This window comes from Schistosoma mansoni, chromosome W, assembly GCF_000237925.1.
Source record: "Schistosoma mansoni strain Puerto Rico chromosome W, complete genome".
Lineage (NCBI taxonomy): Eukaryota > Metazoa > Platyhelminthes > Trematoda > Strigeidida > Schistosomatidae > Schistosoma > Schistosoma mansoni.
This window is the reverse complement of record NC_031502.1, coordinates 39,140,622-39,162,460: the sequence shown is the minus strand read 5'-3', so window position 1 is coordinate 39,162,460 and position 21,839 is coordinate 39,140,622. Positions and strand designations below refer to the sequence as shown.

At 39.7% G+C, this 21,839-nt stretch overlaps 2 protein-coding genes across 2 annotated transcripts in view; one reads left to right on the top strand and one right to left on the bottom strand.

Annotated features, from left to right (window-relative positions):
- Smp_135170 (hypothetical protein) overlaps positions 1-21,525 on the bottom strand; it is a gene marked incomplete at both ends in the record, with an annotated part of 36,931 nt that extends 15,406 nt beyond the window's left edge. The window contains 2 exons of the mRNA XM_018789647.1: positions 286-376; positions 21,301-21,525. Coding sequence (XP_018655069.1) covers positions 286-376; positions 21,301-21,525 — 316 coding nt within the window. The remainder of the gene's footprint in view (positions 1-285; positions 377-21,300) is intronic.
- On the top strand, positions 13,337-17,371 carry Smp_024030 (hypothetical protein). Its single transcript, XM_018789648.1, has 4 exons — positions 13,337-13,429; positions 13,465-13,684; positions 15,247-15,398; positions 16,548-17,371. Exons 1-4 carry the CDS (start codon positions 13,373-13,375, stop codon positions 16,695-16,697), a joined length of 579 nt encoding a protein of 192 aa, XP_018655070.1. The 5' UTR covers positions 13,337-13,372; the 3' UTR covers positions 16,698-17,371.
- Positions 21,526-21,839: the final 314 nt, after the last annotated feature.

Below are 21,839 nucleotides of genomic sequence, written 5' to 3'. Positions count from 1 at the left end.
AATTCACATCTACTTTCTAATTGAACTCTATATGGTATGTAACCTAAAACGTCGAAGCTCTTAATTCATTGTTTATGCTCATATGTATCTCAGAAGATAAAATTTAGAGTAAACGGTCTACTGATTTACCACTGATCCCATGGACATTCATGAATGACTGATATTGAAGAAGTTGAGGTCAGGTAGATGAAGTTAGGTTTTCCGAGGATATGTAATGATCAAAATCCTACGATTGTTAAACAGTGTAGGGAAGCCGTAAAAAAATAAAAGCCCATGTTAAATCACCTTTTTTAGGATGATTTACTTCGAAGAAAACCTGCATTTTTATTGTATCAATTGATGGCGACCCTTGATCAGTTATTCTGTTAACACATAGCTATACCGAAAGACGAATTAAAGGTTCGATTACTTCAATCAGTTTCTTTATATCCTCATTGTCCAGTGGTTTATCGGGTGGAAATCCCGAAGCAGGATCAAGAACAACTGCTTTAACCTAGAAAATCGTTACTTCGTGATTGAAATTTATTCACTCAATACGATAAATGCCACGAGGGTCTCAGAGACGTCATGTCCTCTTAAAACACATTGCTGAGCTATTTGTTTAATTATCCTAGTAATAACACCTTCAGCTTGAACATTTGTCATTACTGTTATTTAAATAATCTCATATAAGTAAGCACTATAGCAAACACGAAGTTAAACAACAACTGCAAATAATCAGTTCAGTCTCTGTAGGACAAAATAATAGATGACATGAGTTAGTCCTGGAGATAAAAATTTCTCAAATAACTCAACCTTATTTTAGAAGCATCAGCAGATAGATCTTCAACCACGTATCGAGATAAACAGTTCTACTTGATAATTCAATGGGAAAACCAGCAGTCAGTAGAGAAGTAACTAGTTCCAGGTTTTTATTCATTTTAAGAGTTACTTCATGAGTGCCCAGTTTTGGTAGGCAAGAAAGGTGATTGGTTATCAGATGCATAAATAATCATATGTAATTGAATCCGATCACTATTTAAAAAGGACAGTGCCAATTTTCTTAAACGAGTTTATTTTATCTTGTAGATAATTTAAAGAGCGTCAAGCCCATTGTTTTGGCCTCAAATGAATTTGTTACAGTTACAATAAACGCCAAGAGTATCGTATTTTCCAAAAGTAATTTTGAGTACATTAGCAGAAAGGGCAGTGGTACTTCTCCTCTTATAGTAATTTTTTACCATTGATTGTACCCAGAGGTGTAATGGCTTTGTTTGGATTTTTCCAGGTTGGATTCTTGTTTTCAGTAGCAGTAACATACAAACTTCAGCTTTTCGTGCCCAGTGTCCATCGCCTTTAAAGACCTAAAAAACACTTATTCTAGAGATCAGATTCTTTGTTATTCTCTCTGTGAGATCGCTCAACATTTTCATGGCGCAAGTAAAACGTCATTATGGTGGGTTCGTGTGCTTTTTCCTAATGGGGATTAAGGGAGATTTAGTCATGATTACAAGAAGAAAGAAAAAGGACTCTGAAATTCTCAAGTTTAGACTGTGCAATCACCATTAAAAGAGTTGAAAAGGTTTGAAGTCGATTAGTCCATATAATGTAGACCAAGAGGGTCTGAAACATATGACAGCTATTGCTCGTATCACAGAAGGAAGGATTATTCTATACGAATGGTTAGATTCTTCAATTTCTTCAAGTTTGAGGGGGTTTGAGTCACTTCCCAGAAGTCCTTCAAGAAGAAACTTGTCATAGTCTGAAGGACTCGGTACAGTATTTCACCATAATACTTTATTTAGCAACCCAGAATCCGAATTCCGCTTGTATTTCGATCGTCACTATTAGTACTATTGTGATTAGTCCCGCTACACATATAACAACTCCACAAATTTTTACATTTAATCTTACAGAATTCCTAAATGAGTGATTTCAAATCTTTTATTTCACTCATTTACATAAGTTGAATTTTCAGACTCATTTTATTTTCACGGTTTAAATATAACAACTCCTAAATACTGCTGTCTAACGCTTTTGTTCTACTTTTAATAAAGAATTTAATTGAACCATTCAAAGTTGTTACTACGCAGGATCGTATTCCACTGTCACGTTCTATCTTATACCCTATTAAATAGATCTATATATCTTCATCAAGACACTTAGACTTGTAGTTGTATTGGTTCCTAACCATACTATCTTTGAAGCTGAGCGTATAATCACTGAGATTTGCTTTCAGCATGTAACGCTTAGAGAAGGTCGACGATGGCGAACGCGAGGGGAATCAATTGAATTTGTAGGATTTGATCATGCAGGCGCGGCCACATAACCTCCCACATGTTTTATCAAATATATTACTACCTTTCCAGCTCAAAGTGTTCCTCAAGAGTGCTAGACACATCGCTGATCATCACAATAGGATGGGTCAGTGTAGAAAATGATGTGACTTCTATGCAAGATATTACAGATGGGTGATCATGTAGAATTGTGATCTACTTCGTTATTAGTATTGCCCTAATAATAGACCTAATCCTAAGATAGTAGATTTGTCATGGTGTGACTGCTTAATCCGTAAGATTTTACGTGAAAGTCATATCGCTGTCTACATTGATTCACCTCGTCGTAACAATTACTAATATATGATGGAGAAAACATTCACTCTAAAGATAGAACAATATATTTAATATGAGCAAAAACAAGTCATACAGAGCAACCACGCCTGCAAGGCTGAGCCATGCCACCTGATTGGCTTAATTCTTCCCGTCTTCCCCATCGTCTGGTTTTTCTCCGCGTTAAATGTTAAATATCTACCTTCCCAGTTGTCTCACGTTCAGCTTTGAGGGTTGTGTGGTTAGGGCCCAATGCCACTACAGTCATAAAATGAAAAATCTATAATTTTCAGATTAGGTCTGTTATTATAGTAGTACTAATAGAGTAGGCCATTATTCTACAGACCTACTGAATAATAAGGATCTTGTGATACCGTCATTACGATACGATGACTAGTTATGGCTTTATCACTATCCACCTAATTGTTTATATTCACTCCCACACCTAGAATGTACTTATATTGCCTCCTAGGTTTAGTTAATAAAAATTTTCCCTTCATACTCACTTTCACGCAGACACTTATATAATCTCCTGTAAATGCTTATTTGGAATCCTATGTGCTATACACATATTTATAATTATTCTCATTATACTTCGTGATTATATTTATTAAAGGCATGCACATAGTCCTATGCATCAACGGAATGTTCTTCGAAACTTTACGGGTTATTTTAGGTCCCCTTGTATTTTGGCTATTCTTGTACTGGCAACTCTATCTAGAACTGTACTGCAGCAACAGACTGGTCCGCTAGTACTTGCTCGCTAATGTGAAGACCATATACTCTATATCAAAAACTTTGTTTAGCTCGGTCATATTAGGATTTCTGTCGTGTGTAGAACAGACATGACATCCATTCAATTGAAGAGTTCAAGAAACGCCTTATTCGAGGTAAGAGACATCGAGATATGTACACCTCTGAAGGCTCTCAGAAGTCAAGATTCAACTTTCATGAGGCTAGCGACATATACAAAGCGTTGATAAGCAAGGCCTCACTATTATTTAAGAAAGGACAGGTTCAGGATTCTCAAAATAGTTCCCAAAGGTTGTCATCCTGTGTCAAGAGGTGAACTCAGAGGAGTGATTGAGTCCTAGCACTCCTGAACCAGTTAAACACACTGGAATTCGAAAACAGTGTTATTGATAAAGCCAATACTCTACCATAATATTTCAGTTTTCACCTCCGATCAAAAGGAAACGGAAACTATTTAGTCTAACAGTAGTGCATCGCAGATGGGTCCCCATGTTTACTGAGAACGGAGTTCATCTACGGCTACCTCAGCATCCTAAATGTCACACAGTACAGAGATCCTGACGATATCCATTTACGAATCGTAGGAGCACCAGTAAGTAAGCATTCTTTAAGCTGTGAAGTGGATATGCCCCGAAGTGTTCGACTGTGAAGGACCGAGATAGTGAGAAATCATTCTGACCTGCCTTATAAAAGTAGAATGAGATACCCGATCTACTTCCACCATATTACCGTAGTTTGTGAGGTAAATTAACACTGACTTGCCGTATACTGAACGATAAGTTTCGCATTATTATTTGCTATATTTATCTTTCACCTAAGATTGGTCGTACTAGAAGGAATTCTCAGACAGTTCAGAAGCCATCATCAAATCGTCTACGTCTAGAGTTTCTCTTTTCAGATAGAGTTGTAAATTATTAAAACTGTCTATCAGTACATGTAGTACCAACACCTTCTGTTGACACATACAAAGGGATATGGAGTCTTCACAGTAATAGAAATAGAAATACCGTATTCTGAACGAAATCTCATCCGGAACATCCCTAAGGAATCTCGCGAGGCGTTTTTCCGTGGAAAAAACATCATTGTGTAAGGTGTACCGGAAAATATGAACCCAACTCATGCAAACTCTGATATTCGGGAATGGAAATTCATTAAGCATTCCTTAAAACTCAAGAACATATTGACCCAACAGGTAATGCAACTAGCCAAGAGAAACGGAGACTCTAGGCCCCGGCTATTGAAGATAACCTTCCCCTCCTCCCACATGGCGGCTGCAACTCTGGAAGCATTTCGTGCCAATAGACGTCGGTTGCCAACTGGCATCCATATGCATCCAGATAGGCCCCACGACAGCAGGATCAAGCACAAGGGAAAGCTGGAGCTGACAATTCCACTCGTGGACTGTCTTGATCATAAAAAAAACGTGTAAAGGACAGGGACTACCAACTCGGTAAACATTGTATAGGTAGGCTACCTGTCCACTCACGCACGGCTCATATAGACACACAGGAAGAAGCTCACGCGTTCCAAATTGAAAGCATAAACTGCTTATACACGAACGCCGCGAGCTTGCCAAACAAAATGGATGAACTACGTGAACTTAGCAACGCTAATGATGCCCATCTGATAGGAATATCCGAAACTTGGATAACGTCTCAGTTTACGGACCAGGAGCTAGCAATAACTGGGATGTCTTTATTTCGCAACGACAGAAAAACAGGATTCTCTGAAATCCTGATTCTAGGGGACTTTAGTCTTCCTAGAATCAACTTAATGGAACATATGTACGTTGGAGGTGACAACTCTACTGAAGCTCTGTTCTCTAACCTCATCGGTGACCTGGGATTATTTGAAAATGTAAGTCGGCAACTCGTTGGAGAAACAGTCAGACACCATCGCGCTTAGACTGGGTATTCGCAAACGAAGAATTCCTAGTCGACCATCTCTCAATCCTGGCTCCCCTGGGGAAAAGTGATCACGCCGTCCTATCATTCAGCCTTGTCAGCAAAACAGAGCTAAGATATCCCACTAGCAATAGGCGCTGGAATTTCAAACGGTTGAATGTGTTAGCTTTACAGGACTATCTACAACAGGTGGATTGGGATGTTCACCCCAACTTGAAGTGGATGCTCATTGGGATTTTTAACTCATTCAGTTCCTCAAGTGGTCCCAAAAAGCTACAAACAACCTTCAATCATCAAGAACCTTACTCGTCGTTTGCTAAGCCGCAAAAGGCACTGTTAGGCCGAGTATAAACGAACCGACAATAACGACGCATACAGGCAATACAAACACATAAGGAACATATGTTTAAAGGCAATAAGAGAAGACAGGCTTCAGTACCAGACCAAGCTTATCGATAAGTTCGTCTCCAATCCGAAAAGCTTATTCAGTTACGCAGCTTCTCTTCAACAAGGCAAAACTGGAGTTTCCCAACTGCCAGGTCCTAATGGCCCGACCAATAACGACGGTGATGCCGCCAACCTTTTGGCTGAACAATACTCCCAGACATTCCAGCCGACCCACATCAATCATACTGACGAAAGCTTCACCTGCACCTGTGCAGGACTTTCCGAAGTGGACCTGAGTGCTGACCTGGTGCTCTGTAAACTGCAGCACCTAAGAAAAGACACTTCTCCCGGTCCGGATATGGTTCATTCTGCTGTATTGAGGGAAGCAGCTTCAATCCTGGCAACACTAATTAGCGTGATGTTTACACACTCGTTAAGCAGAGGCAAACTACCGGAAATTTGGAAGCTGGCTCACATCACACCAATTTTCAAAGGAGGTCGACGCAGTGAACCCTCAAGCTACCGACCAGTGACCCTTCTCTCCATACCTTCTAAAATTATGGAATCTATAATATACGATGGTATACTAGAATACTTATCATCCTTAAAGTTCTTCTCACCTCAACAGCATGGTTTCAGAAAAGGTCATTCTTGTATGACCAACCTGCTGACTGCAGTGGATAGATGGACAACCATCCTTGATCGCAAGGGAAAGGTTGACGTCATTTACCTGGATTTTTCAAAAGCTTTTGATAGGGTCAACCACGTATGTCTTATCAATAAGCTTAGACGATTGGGTATCAAACCCCCTTTGATTGATAGGCTCACTTCATATCTAGAAAATCGACACTTTAAGGTCAGGGTTAACTTCACTCTCTCTCAGGCTATGGAATGTCCTAGTGGGGTCCCCCAGGGCTCAATACTAGGACCTCTTCTCTTCTTGATTTACATTAACGATCTTCCTCAACAGGTTTCATCTGACTTATTGCTTTTTGCTGATGATGTGAAACTTTGGAGCGAGATACGTAACCATAAGGATATACTAGTACGTCAGGAGGATCTGACCCGACTTCAAAGTTGGGCAGACGACCACGGACTTACCCTCAACACTTCAAAGTGCAAAGTAGTCCATCTGCGACATGTTGCAGACTATAGTTACAACTTAGGTAACTCCTCTCTAGAAGTTTCCCAAGTCGAAAAAGATTTAGGAGTGTTGGTACCCTACGACCTGAAGTCGTATGCGAACTGTGACAAGCAAACCTTGCACTGATAACATTGAAGCGCATTTTTGGCCAGTTTGACGGTAGAACCTTCCACATAATCTTCAACAGTTTTATTCGTCCCCATTTAGAGTACGGAAACATAGTATTTCCTCCCTCCCTCCAAAAGAATAAGAACACTCTGGAACGTATCCAACGTCGAGCCACGAAATCAGTTCGGGGACTCAAATTCAAACCTTACGAAGAGCACCTCCAATCACCTAACCTTTACCCGTTAGAGTACAGGCGTCTTAGAGGTGACCTTCTTATGACTTACAGTATCCTTAACACTTCTGTTCATCCCCTTAAACATCTTCTTAAGCTTAGTCACAACACTAACCTAAGAGGTAACACCCAGAAACTGGAGACCTCACATAACAGAACAGATTGTAGACACAACTTCTACTCCGTAAGAGTTCTCAAGTGCTGGAATTCGCTGCCAAGTGAGCTAGTCCAAGCGACTTCCCAGGAGTCCTTTAAGAGGAAACTTGACTTATTCTGAAGGACTAAAGATAACTTCTTATGATTTACCAAATTCATTTTTTTTCCTCTATTATCGTTAATATACCTAGGTTTTTGCCTGGAGGTATTGGGGATCCATTGCTACTAGACACGGAAGCCCGTTAAGCGAAAGCTTCTTCTATTCCGTCATCAGCCACTTGAATCTAAGGCGCCAGGTCCGGTCTGTGCGTTACGTCTAGAGTTCGTAAGAGCTAAAGTATCCTTCGGTTTCATATCCACACGTTAGATTTAATAATGCATAATTCACATTAAAATAGTAACAGTGCGATTTCTGTTTTTCAAATCATAATGGAATGGTTGACATTGATTACTGGGTTTGGCAATGGGAATAAATCGTGCAGGAAATAATTATATGGTTGAATATGTCATTTCTCATTTATCCTGTAGCATGTTTGATTTATATTCTGCTCATACAGATGCTTCTGTCCTTTACGGCTCTCAAATAACGCTGTGATCGCTTGCTTAGTTTTAATTTGTCCTTAATTAATCTTCCGATTTTAGCATTTGGCAATATGTATCGCTCGCCAACGTTATATTCAGCGCATTAGTCTCTATGATCCATTCTTCATGTGCATATTTTGGGCCTTCATACGTAGCCTTTTTAACGCATGACGGTAGCTTCGGTTTTCATATATCCAGAGTTATCTATATTTAACCTTGGTATGCGCCCTACTACAATTTTGTACATGATGAAAAAGGCTAACCTAATATTATTGTTGTGTACTGACAACGTAAAATTCACTTTTGAGGGCGACCACTTTTGACCGATTGATGACATATTTATTGATAGTCCTTTAGGATTATTGCTGGCTGATGTGCTTATGTCCTATGCGGTAAGTCTAGTTGAAGACTAAATTCAAAATATATTTCTGTTTAGGCAGTACATGAGTGACATCATAATCAAATATGATAAATGTGATCATGTTAACTGTTTGTTGAGGGAATGCATCACGATTCAAAAGTATACTTGCCTTACATGCAAAAAGAGATGATTGACAAACTCCCGTCTTTATACATACTAATTAGTGGAATAGACGATGATTCCACCAAATATTCTGGATGTAGAAAGCCAACATGGTGGTGATTTATATATATGAAAAGATTGCTTATAAAGATGTGATACAACGAAAAAGAATTAGTTGGGAGACAGACAGGTATAAACTAGTTTTAATCTCACAGTTTAAGGGAAGACAAAGAGTGTATACATCTACGGCATTGTGATCAATTCTGAGCCATGTCACCAAGAGTTTCCAACCACTGGTTACGATAGTGACGCGGACCCCAACCAAGTAGTCTGCATCTATCAACGTGGCTCAGCCCTGAAGTTAGTGACTTCAAGGACCGATGTCACGTTCTGGTTCGGCCGCCCGTAATTTTCTTCCATCCGTCTCTGTCACTGGTTAGCATTGCGCGTTGTGATAACCGGTGTTCAGACATACTTAACATGTGACCCAACCATCTCAGTCGATAAACGTTTACAACCTCAGAAGGGGTTTTGTGGAGATTTAGTATTTTCATAGTTGAAAGCGTGAAAAGCAATGACTAGTGGAGTTCAAACCATGTCTGTTGTGAGATATCAACTCGCTGAAGACAATTGGTGAACAGTTGCTCAACTTCGTGGATCAGTTGAAGTTAGACATTAACACCGTTGAATGCCGGCTCAGTGATCTATCGGTTAAGTGCTCTGGCGCGAGTGCTGGATCGTGGATGCGCACTGCTGAAGTTTACAACCTCATCAACTGATTTACCATCGTTCCCTAATATCCTGCGTCTAACCTCAGATGCGAACAATATTTCTAAGACATCTGTGGTCAAATACTAGTAACCTACGAGTATCTTCTACTCTTGATGGCCACGTTTTGCAGCCGTAAAGTAGAACAGAGCGAACTGCTGCGCAGTATACTCATCCCTTGATTGATAGACGGATGTCTCGTCTTCGCCATAGGTGACGTAAGTTGGCAAAAGCCAAACGAGCTTTTTGAATCCGTGCTGAGATCTCGTCAGACACCAACCCATTAGGGCTGATCAGACTTCCAAGATAAGTGAAGTTCTCGACGCGTTCGACTACTTCACTCCCTATCCTTAGTTCAGGTGTTGACGCAGGCTAGTCCTGGAGTAACAATTTACATTTGGATGGGGAGAAAAGCGTCCCAAACATCCTGGCATTATTACTGAGTTCTAACAGAAGACTCTGCATTTTGTCAGCGTCTTCACCAAACAGGACTATATTATCTGCGTATTCTAAGTCGATAAGTGGACCTCCTAGAAGGAGATCAATTCCTGAAAATCCAGTCGACGAGAGTGTTATTTCCAGCAGTAGGTCTATAATGAAGTTAAACAAAAATGGGGATAGTGGACAGCCTTGTCGGACACCACTTGAGGTTGTAAAATCAGATGACAGTTCGCCATAAGCTCTCACTCAACTGGTAGTGTTCGAGTAAAGAGCCTTCACAAGGTTTATGTACTTCTGAGGTACACCTTTTAATGACAGACGCTGCCACAGAACCTCTCGGTCTACAGAGTCAAATGCTGCTTTCAAGTCAAGAAAAACTATCATTGTCGGACGCCGATAAGCGTGTCTGTGCTCTAAAACTTGACGAATGGTGAATATGTGGTCGATACAGCCACGACCAGGTCTGAAGCCAGTCTGATTTTCTCGTGTTTGCAGTTCACGAGTCTTAGTGAGGCGCCCGATAATTATTGAGGCTAGTATTTTAGATGCTATGTTAGTCAGATTAATCCCTTTATGGTTATCACAGGATGATTTTGGCTTCTTCTTATATATTGGGACAATCAGAGATTGTGACCAGTCAGATGGGATTACGTCCGTCTCCCAGATTTTAGCCAGAATATTAGTCAACCTAGTCGCTAAAACTGGACCACCATATTTAAAGACCTCTGGAGCCAATCCATCTGGACCAGTTGCTCTTCCTCGTTTCAGATTAGTTACAGCCTTTTGAACTTCAAGTAGGGTCGGGGGGCCTACTTCAATGTTCCATTCAGGTTTTCTGGGAATAGTGGGTAGTTGTGCAGTAGCTGAAGGCCAGCCAAACTGCTCCTTAAAATGTTCCGCCCATCGTTCTAAACGTTTGGGTTGAGAGCAGATAGGGGTTCCGTCTTTTTCCGAGATTGTCTCACTTACACTTGACTTCTTAATTCCGGTTTCTTTTATTAGTCTGAATAGTTGCTTGGTGTTGCCTACAGCCGCTGCCTTTTCCATCTCTTTTGCTTTCGTTGCCCACCACTGCTCACGATCGTTCCTTAGACTTTTAGTTAACCTAGATCTAATTTCTTTACGCTCTTCGTCGTGTTCAGAGCCTGATGGGATGAGTTTACGCGAATCCATCAGTGAAATAGACTTAGAGGAAATCCACTGCTTTTCCGGAGCCCTATGGTTTAAATAACTAATAGATGTGACTGCTGTTTCCACAGCTCTTCGTGTGTCTTTCCAAGCAGCATCTGGGTCAGTCTCGTTTACAGAACTGCCTAGATGTGAACTCAGTTGTTTCTGGAATTCGCATTTGGCTTTCTCGTCCTCCAGTTCAATCCTAATGGGTCTTCTTAGTGTAATTTTCCTGCGTCCATTGAGGCGCAGACAAATGCGCGCTCGTATTAAAGCGTGATCAGAGTCTAAACAAGTATTCCAATACGAGCGACAATCTTCTATTGAGCCTCTCCAACGATGACTGATGACAATATGGTCTATTTGAGTCCATCGTTGGTTTGGTGCAGGTGGTCGCCATGTTAGACGATGTCTCTCCTTATGCTTAGAATTAGTGCTTGCTAAAAATAAACGATTGTCTGAGCATAGTTGCAACAGACGATCACCATTATCGGTTCGTTGAGCCGGAATACTAAAACACCCACCTAAAAGTCTTTCTGTTTGATTTAAGCTGCCTACCTGGGCATTAAAGTCACCCGCTACGACTACTATGTCTGAGCGCTTAGCTTTCTGAAGAAGCTCAGAGAGCTTTCTGTAAAAGTCATCTTTCACTTCATCATAGCTGCAGTCAGTGGGAGCGTAGGCAGAAACGACGCGTGTCCCTATCCTTCCGAGTTCTTACAGAGCCATTTAGCCGGACAGCACACAGGCGACTGTTAACGGGGATCCATTCTAGTAGTGCCTGTTCTGCCCTTGTACTTAGTGCTATGCCTACACCTGCAAGTCCACGAGAACTAGCCAACGGGTCGCCAGATACACGGAGGGTGTATTTCGTTGGCTGTCCATTTTGGCGAGGTGAGGTCAAGTGAATGACCACACTAGGATCCTGTATGCGTGTTTCGGAGACACAGCATACATCAATGGTACGAGATTCTAGGGTTTTAGCTAAGGAGGCCTGTTGACCGATTTGGCATAGGGTACGTACGTTGAAGGCTCCAATGTGTAGTTTGGAGCGAGGTTTTAGTAGACCTGGGACAGCGTTTCGCGCACTAGAATCGTTGGCCATGGTGACACTTGAGGAGGAAACCGAAAGAGGAAGTTTAGTGTTGAAAGTCAAGGTAGAAGGAATAGTAGGAATTGAAGAAGGAGATTGATTATGAATACAGTGGTCTTGAGTGCTGTTGGAGGTATGAGGGCAGTTATCATTTCCCGGTTGCCCACACCGTGGAAGGGTTCTTCTAGAGGTACCTGAAAAGGAAATTGCGTTAGAAGTGGTCTTAATGACCTGAGAGCGTGACTGCAGTGCCCAAGGGACAACTGCTTGAGGTCGGTCACACACGACCATTTTGTGGGTAGTTTATGTGTTAGCTCCGTTCTTTAAAGGACCTTACCTCCGCAGACGGAAATCCGTGGGATAAGGCGAGGTGTGCATTTTTAGGGTCGACCTTTTCTAACCCCACCCCTCCTTGTGGGAAGGCAGCATCGCTGTCATGCTGGTTGTCTGAAGGAAACACCTTACTGCTGTCACACCTCTGTACAGTCAGCAGTATGACTTCGCCTTCGGACCTTGGGTTTGCTGCTTTTAGTCTCACCGCTCTTCAACCGACCTGCCTGGCATGGTAGGACCTTGAGGAACGATTGTTCCAGCCAGTATAGCTCGATTGATTCATCACGATAGGCAAGCCCGATCACCACGTCAAGGTAGCAGAAACGGTCAGGCAATATCAGATGAGAGTTCGCCATAAGCTCTGACTCAACTAGTAGTGTTCGAGTAAAGAACCTTCACAGGACTTATGTACTTCTGAGGTACGCCTTTCAATGACAGACACTGTCAGACGCCGATTAGCATGCTTGTGTTCTAATACCTGACTAATGGTGAATATGTGGTCGATAGACAAATATCTTCGTCCATCGTGAAACATTTCTTGGGACAGCTTCTAGGTTTAATGTCAAGTCAGCCTTCGTTATGTTATACAAGTGTTTCAGGGCTTATACTAAGACTGACTATAGCCCTGGACACGCGAAAACTAAAACTTTTTATGTGTCCAGGAACAATATGTTCTTATTCTGTACCTACCTTAGCAGTACTGATTTATGCAGTACAGTTTCCACATCGTGCTCTTTATTATTATCTTTGTCTTCGTTAACCTTCTAATTTGTCCAGTCGACCTTTTATTTTTTCATACATAATGTTTTATTAATTAATACATGATCTCAGATTGTTCGAAATGTATTCGGTGAATACACTGCGTATTTCTGGTGACGTTTTTCCTCTCATTTCTTTATCTAAAAGTAGTCCATTTTGTTAATCGTTATCCTTCTCCTCTCACAGTAAGTGTGATTGAAAATGTGGATTATTCATTTGGCCTCCTATCTCAGAAATAATCGTGATTCCATTATTCAGGTTGAATAATACATATGTTGTCTCATTGTGCTAGTAAAGTTGCTTGTAATTCTTGGTGATTTGTATTTTTGGTACTAGGCAAACTTCTAACGCTGATTTATTTTGATACTATAATTATGAATGTATTTTACTCACAGGACTTAAAAAACAATACGTAACGTGCAGCAGGGAATATGCTTTCTGGTATTGTCTTGTGCAGGAGAATACTCAAATATGCTTCAATCGCCCAAGTTAGTTTTTTTAGAAACTTGAGTTATTAATTCAGGTCTGCAATAGACATATAAGAGTCCAGTGGTGGCCGACGTTGGAAAATCCATGGGTCGAAGACTCTTTGGCTGATAACGATCTACTGAAGAGAAAACCAGTGGATTATGAAATTAGTCAAGCAGAATATGTATGGGTAGAGAAAACTCTGAAGAACACTAAAATCCCGTTTCCTGAAAATATTGTGGCTCCTACTCCCAGTGGCTGGATACCCCCGAACCGTACGCAAGCATCACTATATTTTTAATGCTCTACCCTAATTCTTCTCATGGAACAAGTCGCAACGAATTTCAAAGTTTAGATGATTGTTTCCAAGTATTTTTGTCGTAGTAATGATTCTTCGAATTATTTTTACTGCCTACCATAAATTTACATAAGTAGGCGGTATCGTGTGTCAGTCAGTTTGTGGAAAATCTTTTGCAAGGTCCATAATAACAATTGAAAGCCCTAAAACAAAACAAATTCCGCTTATTTATTGATAAGTTATTGATTATTATTTCTGTCATATCGAAGTGTGTAAAGATATTATAAAATGATGCCTATTAAAAATGACTACTCAGTTTTCCACCAAGCATGAAAAAAGCCATCGTGATTTGCATCGGGCCTAAAATATATGTTTATGTATAGGTGCCATCTAAAATCTTTGTGTTTCTGATGTTGAAATATAGTTGCGGATCAGACTTTCTGTGCTGTACAATCCGACCAATCCCCAATCGCAGTTTTTCAGTCCCACAAACTTTCATTCATACACATAAGGCATTCAGCTAGTTATTCCAATCAGTTTTTAGATTACAAAAATTCAATCACGTTAATCGTTTTAAAGTTACACGTCCTCAGCAGTTATCAGGAAACAGCTGCACTGTTACCATGTTAGATGATATTTAATCATATACATATTTAGTGTAGACATTAATTTTTATGATGATTACTGATATTTCACAGGTCCTTAAAATTGGGAAATATTATCGGGACTTAGCAGCAGACATCTACTTCATCCAAGTATTTTAACTTTAATAAACTTGTTCTGTAAAAGTTCAGGTATTCTCTGCTGGATGATGAGTCATCCTTACAGAATTCTTGGTAGCGACCACTTATCCCCCGCTCCATGATATGGAGATTTTAATCAATCAATTGGCTAATTTGATCTGATGATTGAGATAATACTAAGTGGATTACGAGAGTCCGATTCCTTGGTCGGCTATAGCAATACCAATAAAAAATTCAAATACTGGTGACTAAAACCCTTGTATTTGTGCGTAGTTTAGTGGACCTTCCGGTCGTTGACGACATGTAATGCCCACTTTGGAGGCTTGAATGCATATGCATGCAATTCTGACTGTCCATAGTGGGTGTTATTCATTGATTATCGGTGAGGTCCTCTGCTTGTGACTGCATCGAGGATTAGTAGTTCATGCTAGCATTTGTTGGTTCACCAGGACCCTTCACATGAAACCATATGGATCCTACGGTTCATTGGCGAGCTAATATCAAAGATGAAGAAAAATCGTATTTCCGTTTATAAGGATTACTATGAAGAAAATCAACCTTAGCTTGATCGTGCTTTCATTAGAACCGTATCTTCTGATAGCCTTATCACCCGGTTTACCACTTAACAAAAATATCTTTTTTTATATGTAATGCACCTAGTTCCTTTATCAATTAAGTCATCTTGTAGGAAGTATATGCAATACACACTGAGTGGTATAGATTTTAGGATTGATATTGTTTCTTCCTCTGCTACATTTTATTGGTAAATATTGTACATTTCCTTTTTTTCTGCCAGCTGAATTATCAAAGGATGTACCTTATTCTGTCCGAAGGTCGAAAAATCACATGCTACCCGTTTATTACGCAGAGAAACAAAGAAAGAAAAAAGAACATACACATGGGACTCGACAGCTGACGGTCATTAGACATGTTGATGGAGATATGCAAGTAAGTTAAGCCCACATTATAAAGTAATAAAAGTAGAGTACGATAAGTACATGAATTATTGTAAAATGCTTATTATGCACTATACTACTATACTCTCTATTTTACCAAGTGGTAAACTTATAAATCACAGACATCTATCAGCCTCTTACCTTAGGGTGAGATTTTATTCCGTAGACTGACAGCTACTATGGTAGTGCAGTGTCTGTCATTGAAACGTGTATTAAAAAAGTATATTACTCTTGAATAGGCTTGCTACTCGAACACTACTGATTGAGTCAGAGCTTAGGGCGAACTTTCATCAGAATTGTAAATTTCAAGTGGTTTTTGTCAGGGCTGTCCACTTTTATTTAACTTTGTCGTAAACATTCTTTTGGAAATAACGCTCTCATCGTCTGACTTTTCAGGGGATGATCTCGTACCAGAAGATTCACTTCTTGACTTGGGAGTTACAGAAGATATATTTCTGTTTGGTGAAAATTCTGACAAAATGTTGGGCCTTCCAACCATCTTTAAGCAACAATGCGAAGATGTTTGGGATGCGATTCTCTTCCTTCAAATGCAAAATTTTACTTCAGGATTGACCTGTGCCAGAGCCTGAACTAGTGATAGGAAGTAAAGTGACTAAGTGCGTCGACTGTCTCATCTGTCTTAAGATTCTCATCGATCCTGATGGGCTGATGTCTGACGAAATCTCAGTGCGGATTCAGAAACTTCGACTGACCTTTACTAACTTGTGGAATTCACTTCAAAAAAACATACGAATTCCCCAGCATACTAAACATTACAAGCGTTTCACAAAAATCGATCTGTTTTGCTTGTGCTTTTGTTATCACAAGGACATATACTTGCATACTTCTTAAATTATAGATAGTAAAAAAACTATGGTATCTTTACATTAACTCAGGACAACATAAAATGTGTCAGGCTTTGCCAGAGATACTACATAGTTAAAACAAGTTGCATGAATTCCTTAGCATTCAATGGTTTTAAGAGAAGATAGTTTTTGAAGTAAAAATCAATAAGTCAACCCATTTACTATAAACGTAATAAATCATTTATTCAGTGATAAGCTTAGGGAATCGAAGTGAATTCTTTGTTTTGTTTACATGTTTAGGAAAGAATGACAACTTTTCTTTTACAATATTATAGGCTCTGGCTAATGATCTCCGGACGCTTCTTCAACCGAAATGTGAAGCTGGACTGTTTCTTTGTCAAGCAGATGAAGTAACACGTTGTATAAAAATTGAAGGGTTATTCCAAGAAGAGGTGGCTAAATTTCTTCTCAGTAAGGGGTTTTGAGAGTTGTATAAAAGTAATCATGTATATACTAAATAAACAATATTCTCGCTAACAGTTTTATTCAATAACAGCTTCATCCCACGGTCCATGAATAGTCCTGTTACAAAGAAAATCGAAAATTTATGAGGAATTGTGATTATGCAATATGAAATTAAGTTTGTTTGTCAGGATTTATGTCGTTTATTGTGCATGTGTCATTGCAGTTTTGAATGAAGCACTAATTTTACACAGTAGCTTGTTTATATAAACGAACCGACCCTAAACATACACAAGCATCATTGTGAAAACCGATGGTACCAGAGTCATGTCGTACACAACAAAGATCTCAAACGTCTATAATAACGTGGTACTTTTTGACCAAAGACTACTAAGTGATTCTATCCAATCGATGTCAAATGATAGATTGTAACTGGTGCAGGATCATATGACAAAAAAAACTCATGCTTGTACTTGGAAAATCTCTGAAAGATAAAAATACTGAATTTTGTAACAGCTTAACAAGTTATGAGTATTCAGAATTTGTAAGAAAAAAAAGTTATCATGATAAATGCGATTTGGAATCCAACTAGCGGATTGACTCACGAACCTTTTAATTTTCTGCATTCTTAATAAGTAACACGGTCCAGCAAAATTAATACACAGAGTCGATGTTATGAGTACGCAAAGAAAGATGCATCTATATTCAAATGATACTTCATTGTAAACTATCGGCCAAGCACTCAGAAGAGTTGTAGAACCAGATAATATGGTTAAGCATATTTGTGCTCGATCACCTCCGTTATTCTGAAATGTGAACAAAAGTCAGTAACAATATAAAAGCATTTTAGAGAACGTCATTTTGTGTCATCTTCATATATTTTGTGGATTAATTAGCTTCAGTGAATAAGAAACTATATATCAGGTTGGTGTTATATGAATTATAAAATAAATGTATGTGGTTGATTACCCTATATACCGTTTTTTCCGTATAATGAATGAAGTTGTCTTTTGAGAAGTCATCACGAAATTTATTTGCCTAATATTGAATTGAGTATCCAAAAATTTAACAATGTTAGTCAACCACCTCGATTATTTTTATTTTGGTATTCACAGTATAAGTAATTCTTCGTCTACCACGTCGTACCTGTTCTTGAGCGGAATTATTGAAACACAACAATTAAGTGACTTTCTCAATCTACGATGCATAGTCTTCTTACATGTCAACGCTAAGAAACTTATTCTACTACACTATGAACGAATTTGTACAGATTTTTTAATACTTAAACGATGTACACAATTTATTGCTCCGCATAAAATGCGGAATATTGTGTAACGCGAGACAATGTTTTGGACCTTTACTATTCTGGTTCGGTTATACAGCACTGCCTATTGTACTACACATATTAATATTTGTACACAACCTTACTAAACTCACTTCATTGAGTAAGTTAAACTAAAACTACAGTCCCGACTAGATTCACTAAACGAGATATGCTTTTAAGTCCCCGTGATCTGGTGATTAGTTACTGGATTTTGGAAACACTGAAAGCTGTGTCCCTACACTGGGATATGTCGAAATTATTCTTGATGTTTGACAGAATATATAACAAAACCATACCACTTACCGATCCCATGCGTCAGCTGTAACCTTTTGTTTGAAGATTGAGATTTACTGTGTCAAATAGGAAACCTTATGGAATCCTAAGGATGCGTACCTGGCTACTAAAAACGCTTCAATCATGATCACACAGTTGCGTAGATCTTCCTAGAAAAATCATTGGGGCGTACAGACAACATAATTCTACAAGGCTATCATGAAAAAATGTGGCTTTCCAAACATTGGGGTAAGATGTGACAATGCTAGGTATGGCATTACTAATTGGATAATGCCATACTTACATTATCCACCACTTTGCGCTGACTCCAGTTTTAGAGTGGAGAGTGAGGTGGACGAATTTATGAACCAGTCATAGCAGACTTATTGCGCGCAAAATCAACGTACAGTCAGTCAGTCAGTTACAACGAAGAACTTCGTACGTACGTACATCAGTTCGAGTTGCCATACCACATTAGCACAGAGATGAAGTTGTCGATTCAAATCCCATATTGGTAGAAGTAGTAAGAGTATAAGTATTATGTGAAAGATAAGGGTTTGAAGATGTTATTGAAGGAGTATAATACGGTGAAATAAATTTGGAAAGAGAAAAAGGATACGGACATGAAGAATTCAGAAGATTAGAATTTGGTAGAACACAAAGAGTGGATGCACCTTCGCCATTGCAAACGATTTTGAGCCATGTCATTCAAGGTCTCTAACCATCGGTTGCTATCATCTCGCGAATCCCAACCAGGTAGTCTACACCTATCAACATGGCCCAGTCCAATTTTCAGCGACTTCATGGATTTATGCCATGTTTTGGTCTGGCCGCCCCTAGCTTCCTACACCATAAAGCATTGCACGTCGGGGCAGTCGGTGGTTGGGCATACGTAACACATGTCCCAGCCATCTCAACTGATGAAGTTTCACTACTTCATCAATCCATTTGCCATCCTTACCTAGTACCCGTTTCCTAACATCTGCATTACTTACCCGGTGGTCCCAGGATATACGAGCAATGAGTCGAAGACACCTATGATCGAACACTAGTAGCCTACGAACATCCTCTACTCTTATCGGCCATGTTACACTGCCATAAAGTAGAACGGAACGGACTGCTGCACAGTAAACCCGTTCTTTTGTTGCTAGACGGATATCTCGCCTACGCCATAAATGGCGCAAGTTGGCGAAAGCTAGACGAGCCTTCTGTATCCGTGCTGAGATTTCGTCACACACCAGACCACAAGGGCTGATGAGACTCCCAAGATAAGTGAAGCTGTCAACACGCTCAACTACTTCACTCCCTATCATTAGTTCAGGTGTCCATGCAACCCAATCCTGAAGTGACATTTTGTATTTCGAGGCGGAGAATGGCATCCCGAACATGCCTACATAGTTGCTCATAGTGGTCAGAAGACTGCATTTTGTCAGCGTCTTCACCAAATAAAACTATGTCGTCGGCGTATTCTAAGTCAACAAGTGAGCCTCCTGGTAAAAGTTCAACTCCAGGAGATTGAGATGATGAAAGTGATATCTCTAAAAGTATATCTACGATAAAGTTAAACAAGAATGGCGAGAGTGGGCAGCCCTGAAGAACACCACTTGAGGTAACCAATTCTGATGACAGTTCGCCATAGGCTCTAACTCGACCAGTTGTGTTCGAGTAGAGAGCGTTTATGAGGTTAATGTACTTCTTTGGTACTCCTTTCAGTGACAAACACTGCCATAGAACCTCACGATCCACGGAGTCAATGCCGCCTTAAGGTCAAGAAATACTACTATTGTGGGACGTCTGAATGTATGTCTATGTTCTAGGACCTGACGTAGAGTGAATATCTGGTCTATGCAACCACGTCCAGGTCGGAAACCAGCCTGGTTTTCTCTAGTCTGCTCTTCACGAGCTTTGGATAGGCGCCTAAGTATTATTGAAGCTAATATTTTAGACACTATATTAGTCAAACTGATTCCTCTGTGATTGTCACAGGAGGACTTTTGTCCTTTCTTATAGACTGGCACAATCAGTGATTGGGACCAGTCAGATGGAATTACGTCCAGTTCACAGATTCTACCTAAGACCTCAGTCAACGTACAGAAACCTTTGGTAATCACTGACATACCCCAGTCGCACTACCGGCCAGATATTCTCTCACCAGTAATAGGAAAATTATATTGTCTAGTAACTAGCTGTGCCCTATTCCATGAATACGAAACGCAGCGTTTAAGGGCAAAAATAATTAGGCGTATACTGTCCATCTAATTAAAACGTCTCTTTGAAAGACCAATCGTGTAATGGATCTACTGGATAAAAATTATTTAATTTATTAATAAAATTACAGACAAATCGTTCAGTCGTTTGGTACCGACTGCAGTGAACAAATCTTAAGTTAGTATGACATTCTGCAAGCCGAACAAAGGAAGTAGAAAAATTGGGTAGTGGTGATTGTAAGGATGGTCAAATAAGATATCATTAGCCCACCAAATTGGCTATTAGTTTTATTTTCTTACACAAGTGTAAACACACAAGATATTTCAGACTATAAGGATTATTGATGCGAAATCCCAAAAAACAGATTAAAATTATCAGCAAAATTGGATATTAGCCAGCAGTGTAATCCAGGACGCATGTTTCTTCCCACTTGGAGCTCGTCAGCTGGATGTACCTGCATCCGAGTTGACGTTCGCTTCGGAACTCGAACCCAGCAGTTTACTCCAAGCACCACCGCGTTATCCATCTAGCTACCATGTAAATTGGCTTATAACGCTTGTGACTCAACTGCAATATTGAGGCAAACTGGACATATGCCAAAACAAACTGATCGGTTACCTTAAAGTATATTCACCTGTGAAATCAATAATTGAAGTAATTTGGATTGTTCTATGCTGTCCAATGCTTCACACACAGTTTTATTTGCTTGACTTATCAACATTTACGTTTAAATGAAAAACATTGAAAATACAAAACACAAACAGTTCTAAAGCGGCATTACGACAGTAGCAATCATTTGAAACAATGGTAACTGTACTTACGCGAAACCTTCTTGTTAATGCTGGCCATAATGCTAATAAAGTGACGGCAGTGGAAAGCAATGCGAAAGTATGATAAGGGCCAGGTAGACGACTAGCCAAGCAGAGAGCAGCTAACAAAGCAGAACTCAGAGAAATAGTATTTGACCCAGGCTTTCGAGGATGCCCTTTCCAATGAGTCTTATAATCAAAACATGTCCAATACACAAGAAGAAAAAAAGTACACATGGCGTATATAGAGTCCGTGCTTACGCTCGATAGGAGAGAATGCAGAATAGGAGCAAGCAGAAAGCAAAATGTAAAAAATACCACGCCCGACTTGATTTCAGGTATGACTAAAAATAAAAAAACATAAGTGACACAACGACAACAGAAGGGAACTTCAGTACTCATATACGGAAGTACTAAGTGTAGTGATGATACTGTTAGGTTAGCAGTAAAGATATATTTCGAAATATCCAATTATTCGCACTAGCTGTTTACTTAGATTAGACAATGGTTGACGCAAAAGCACAAGAAATCGGTAAACTCTACTGAGTCGA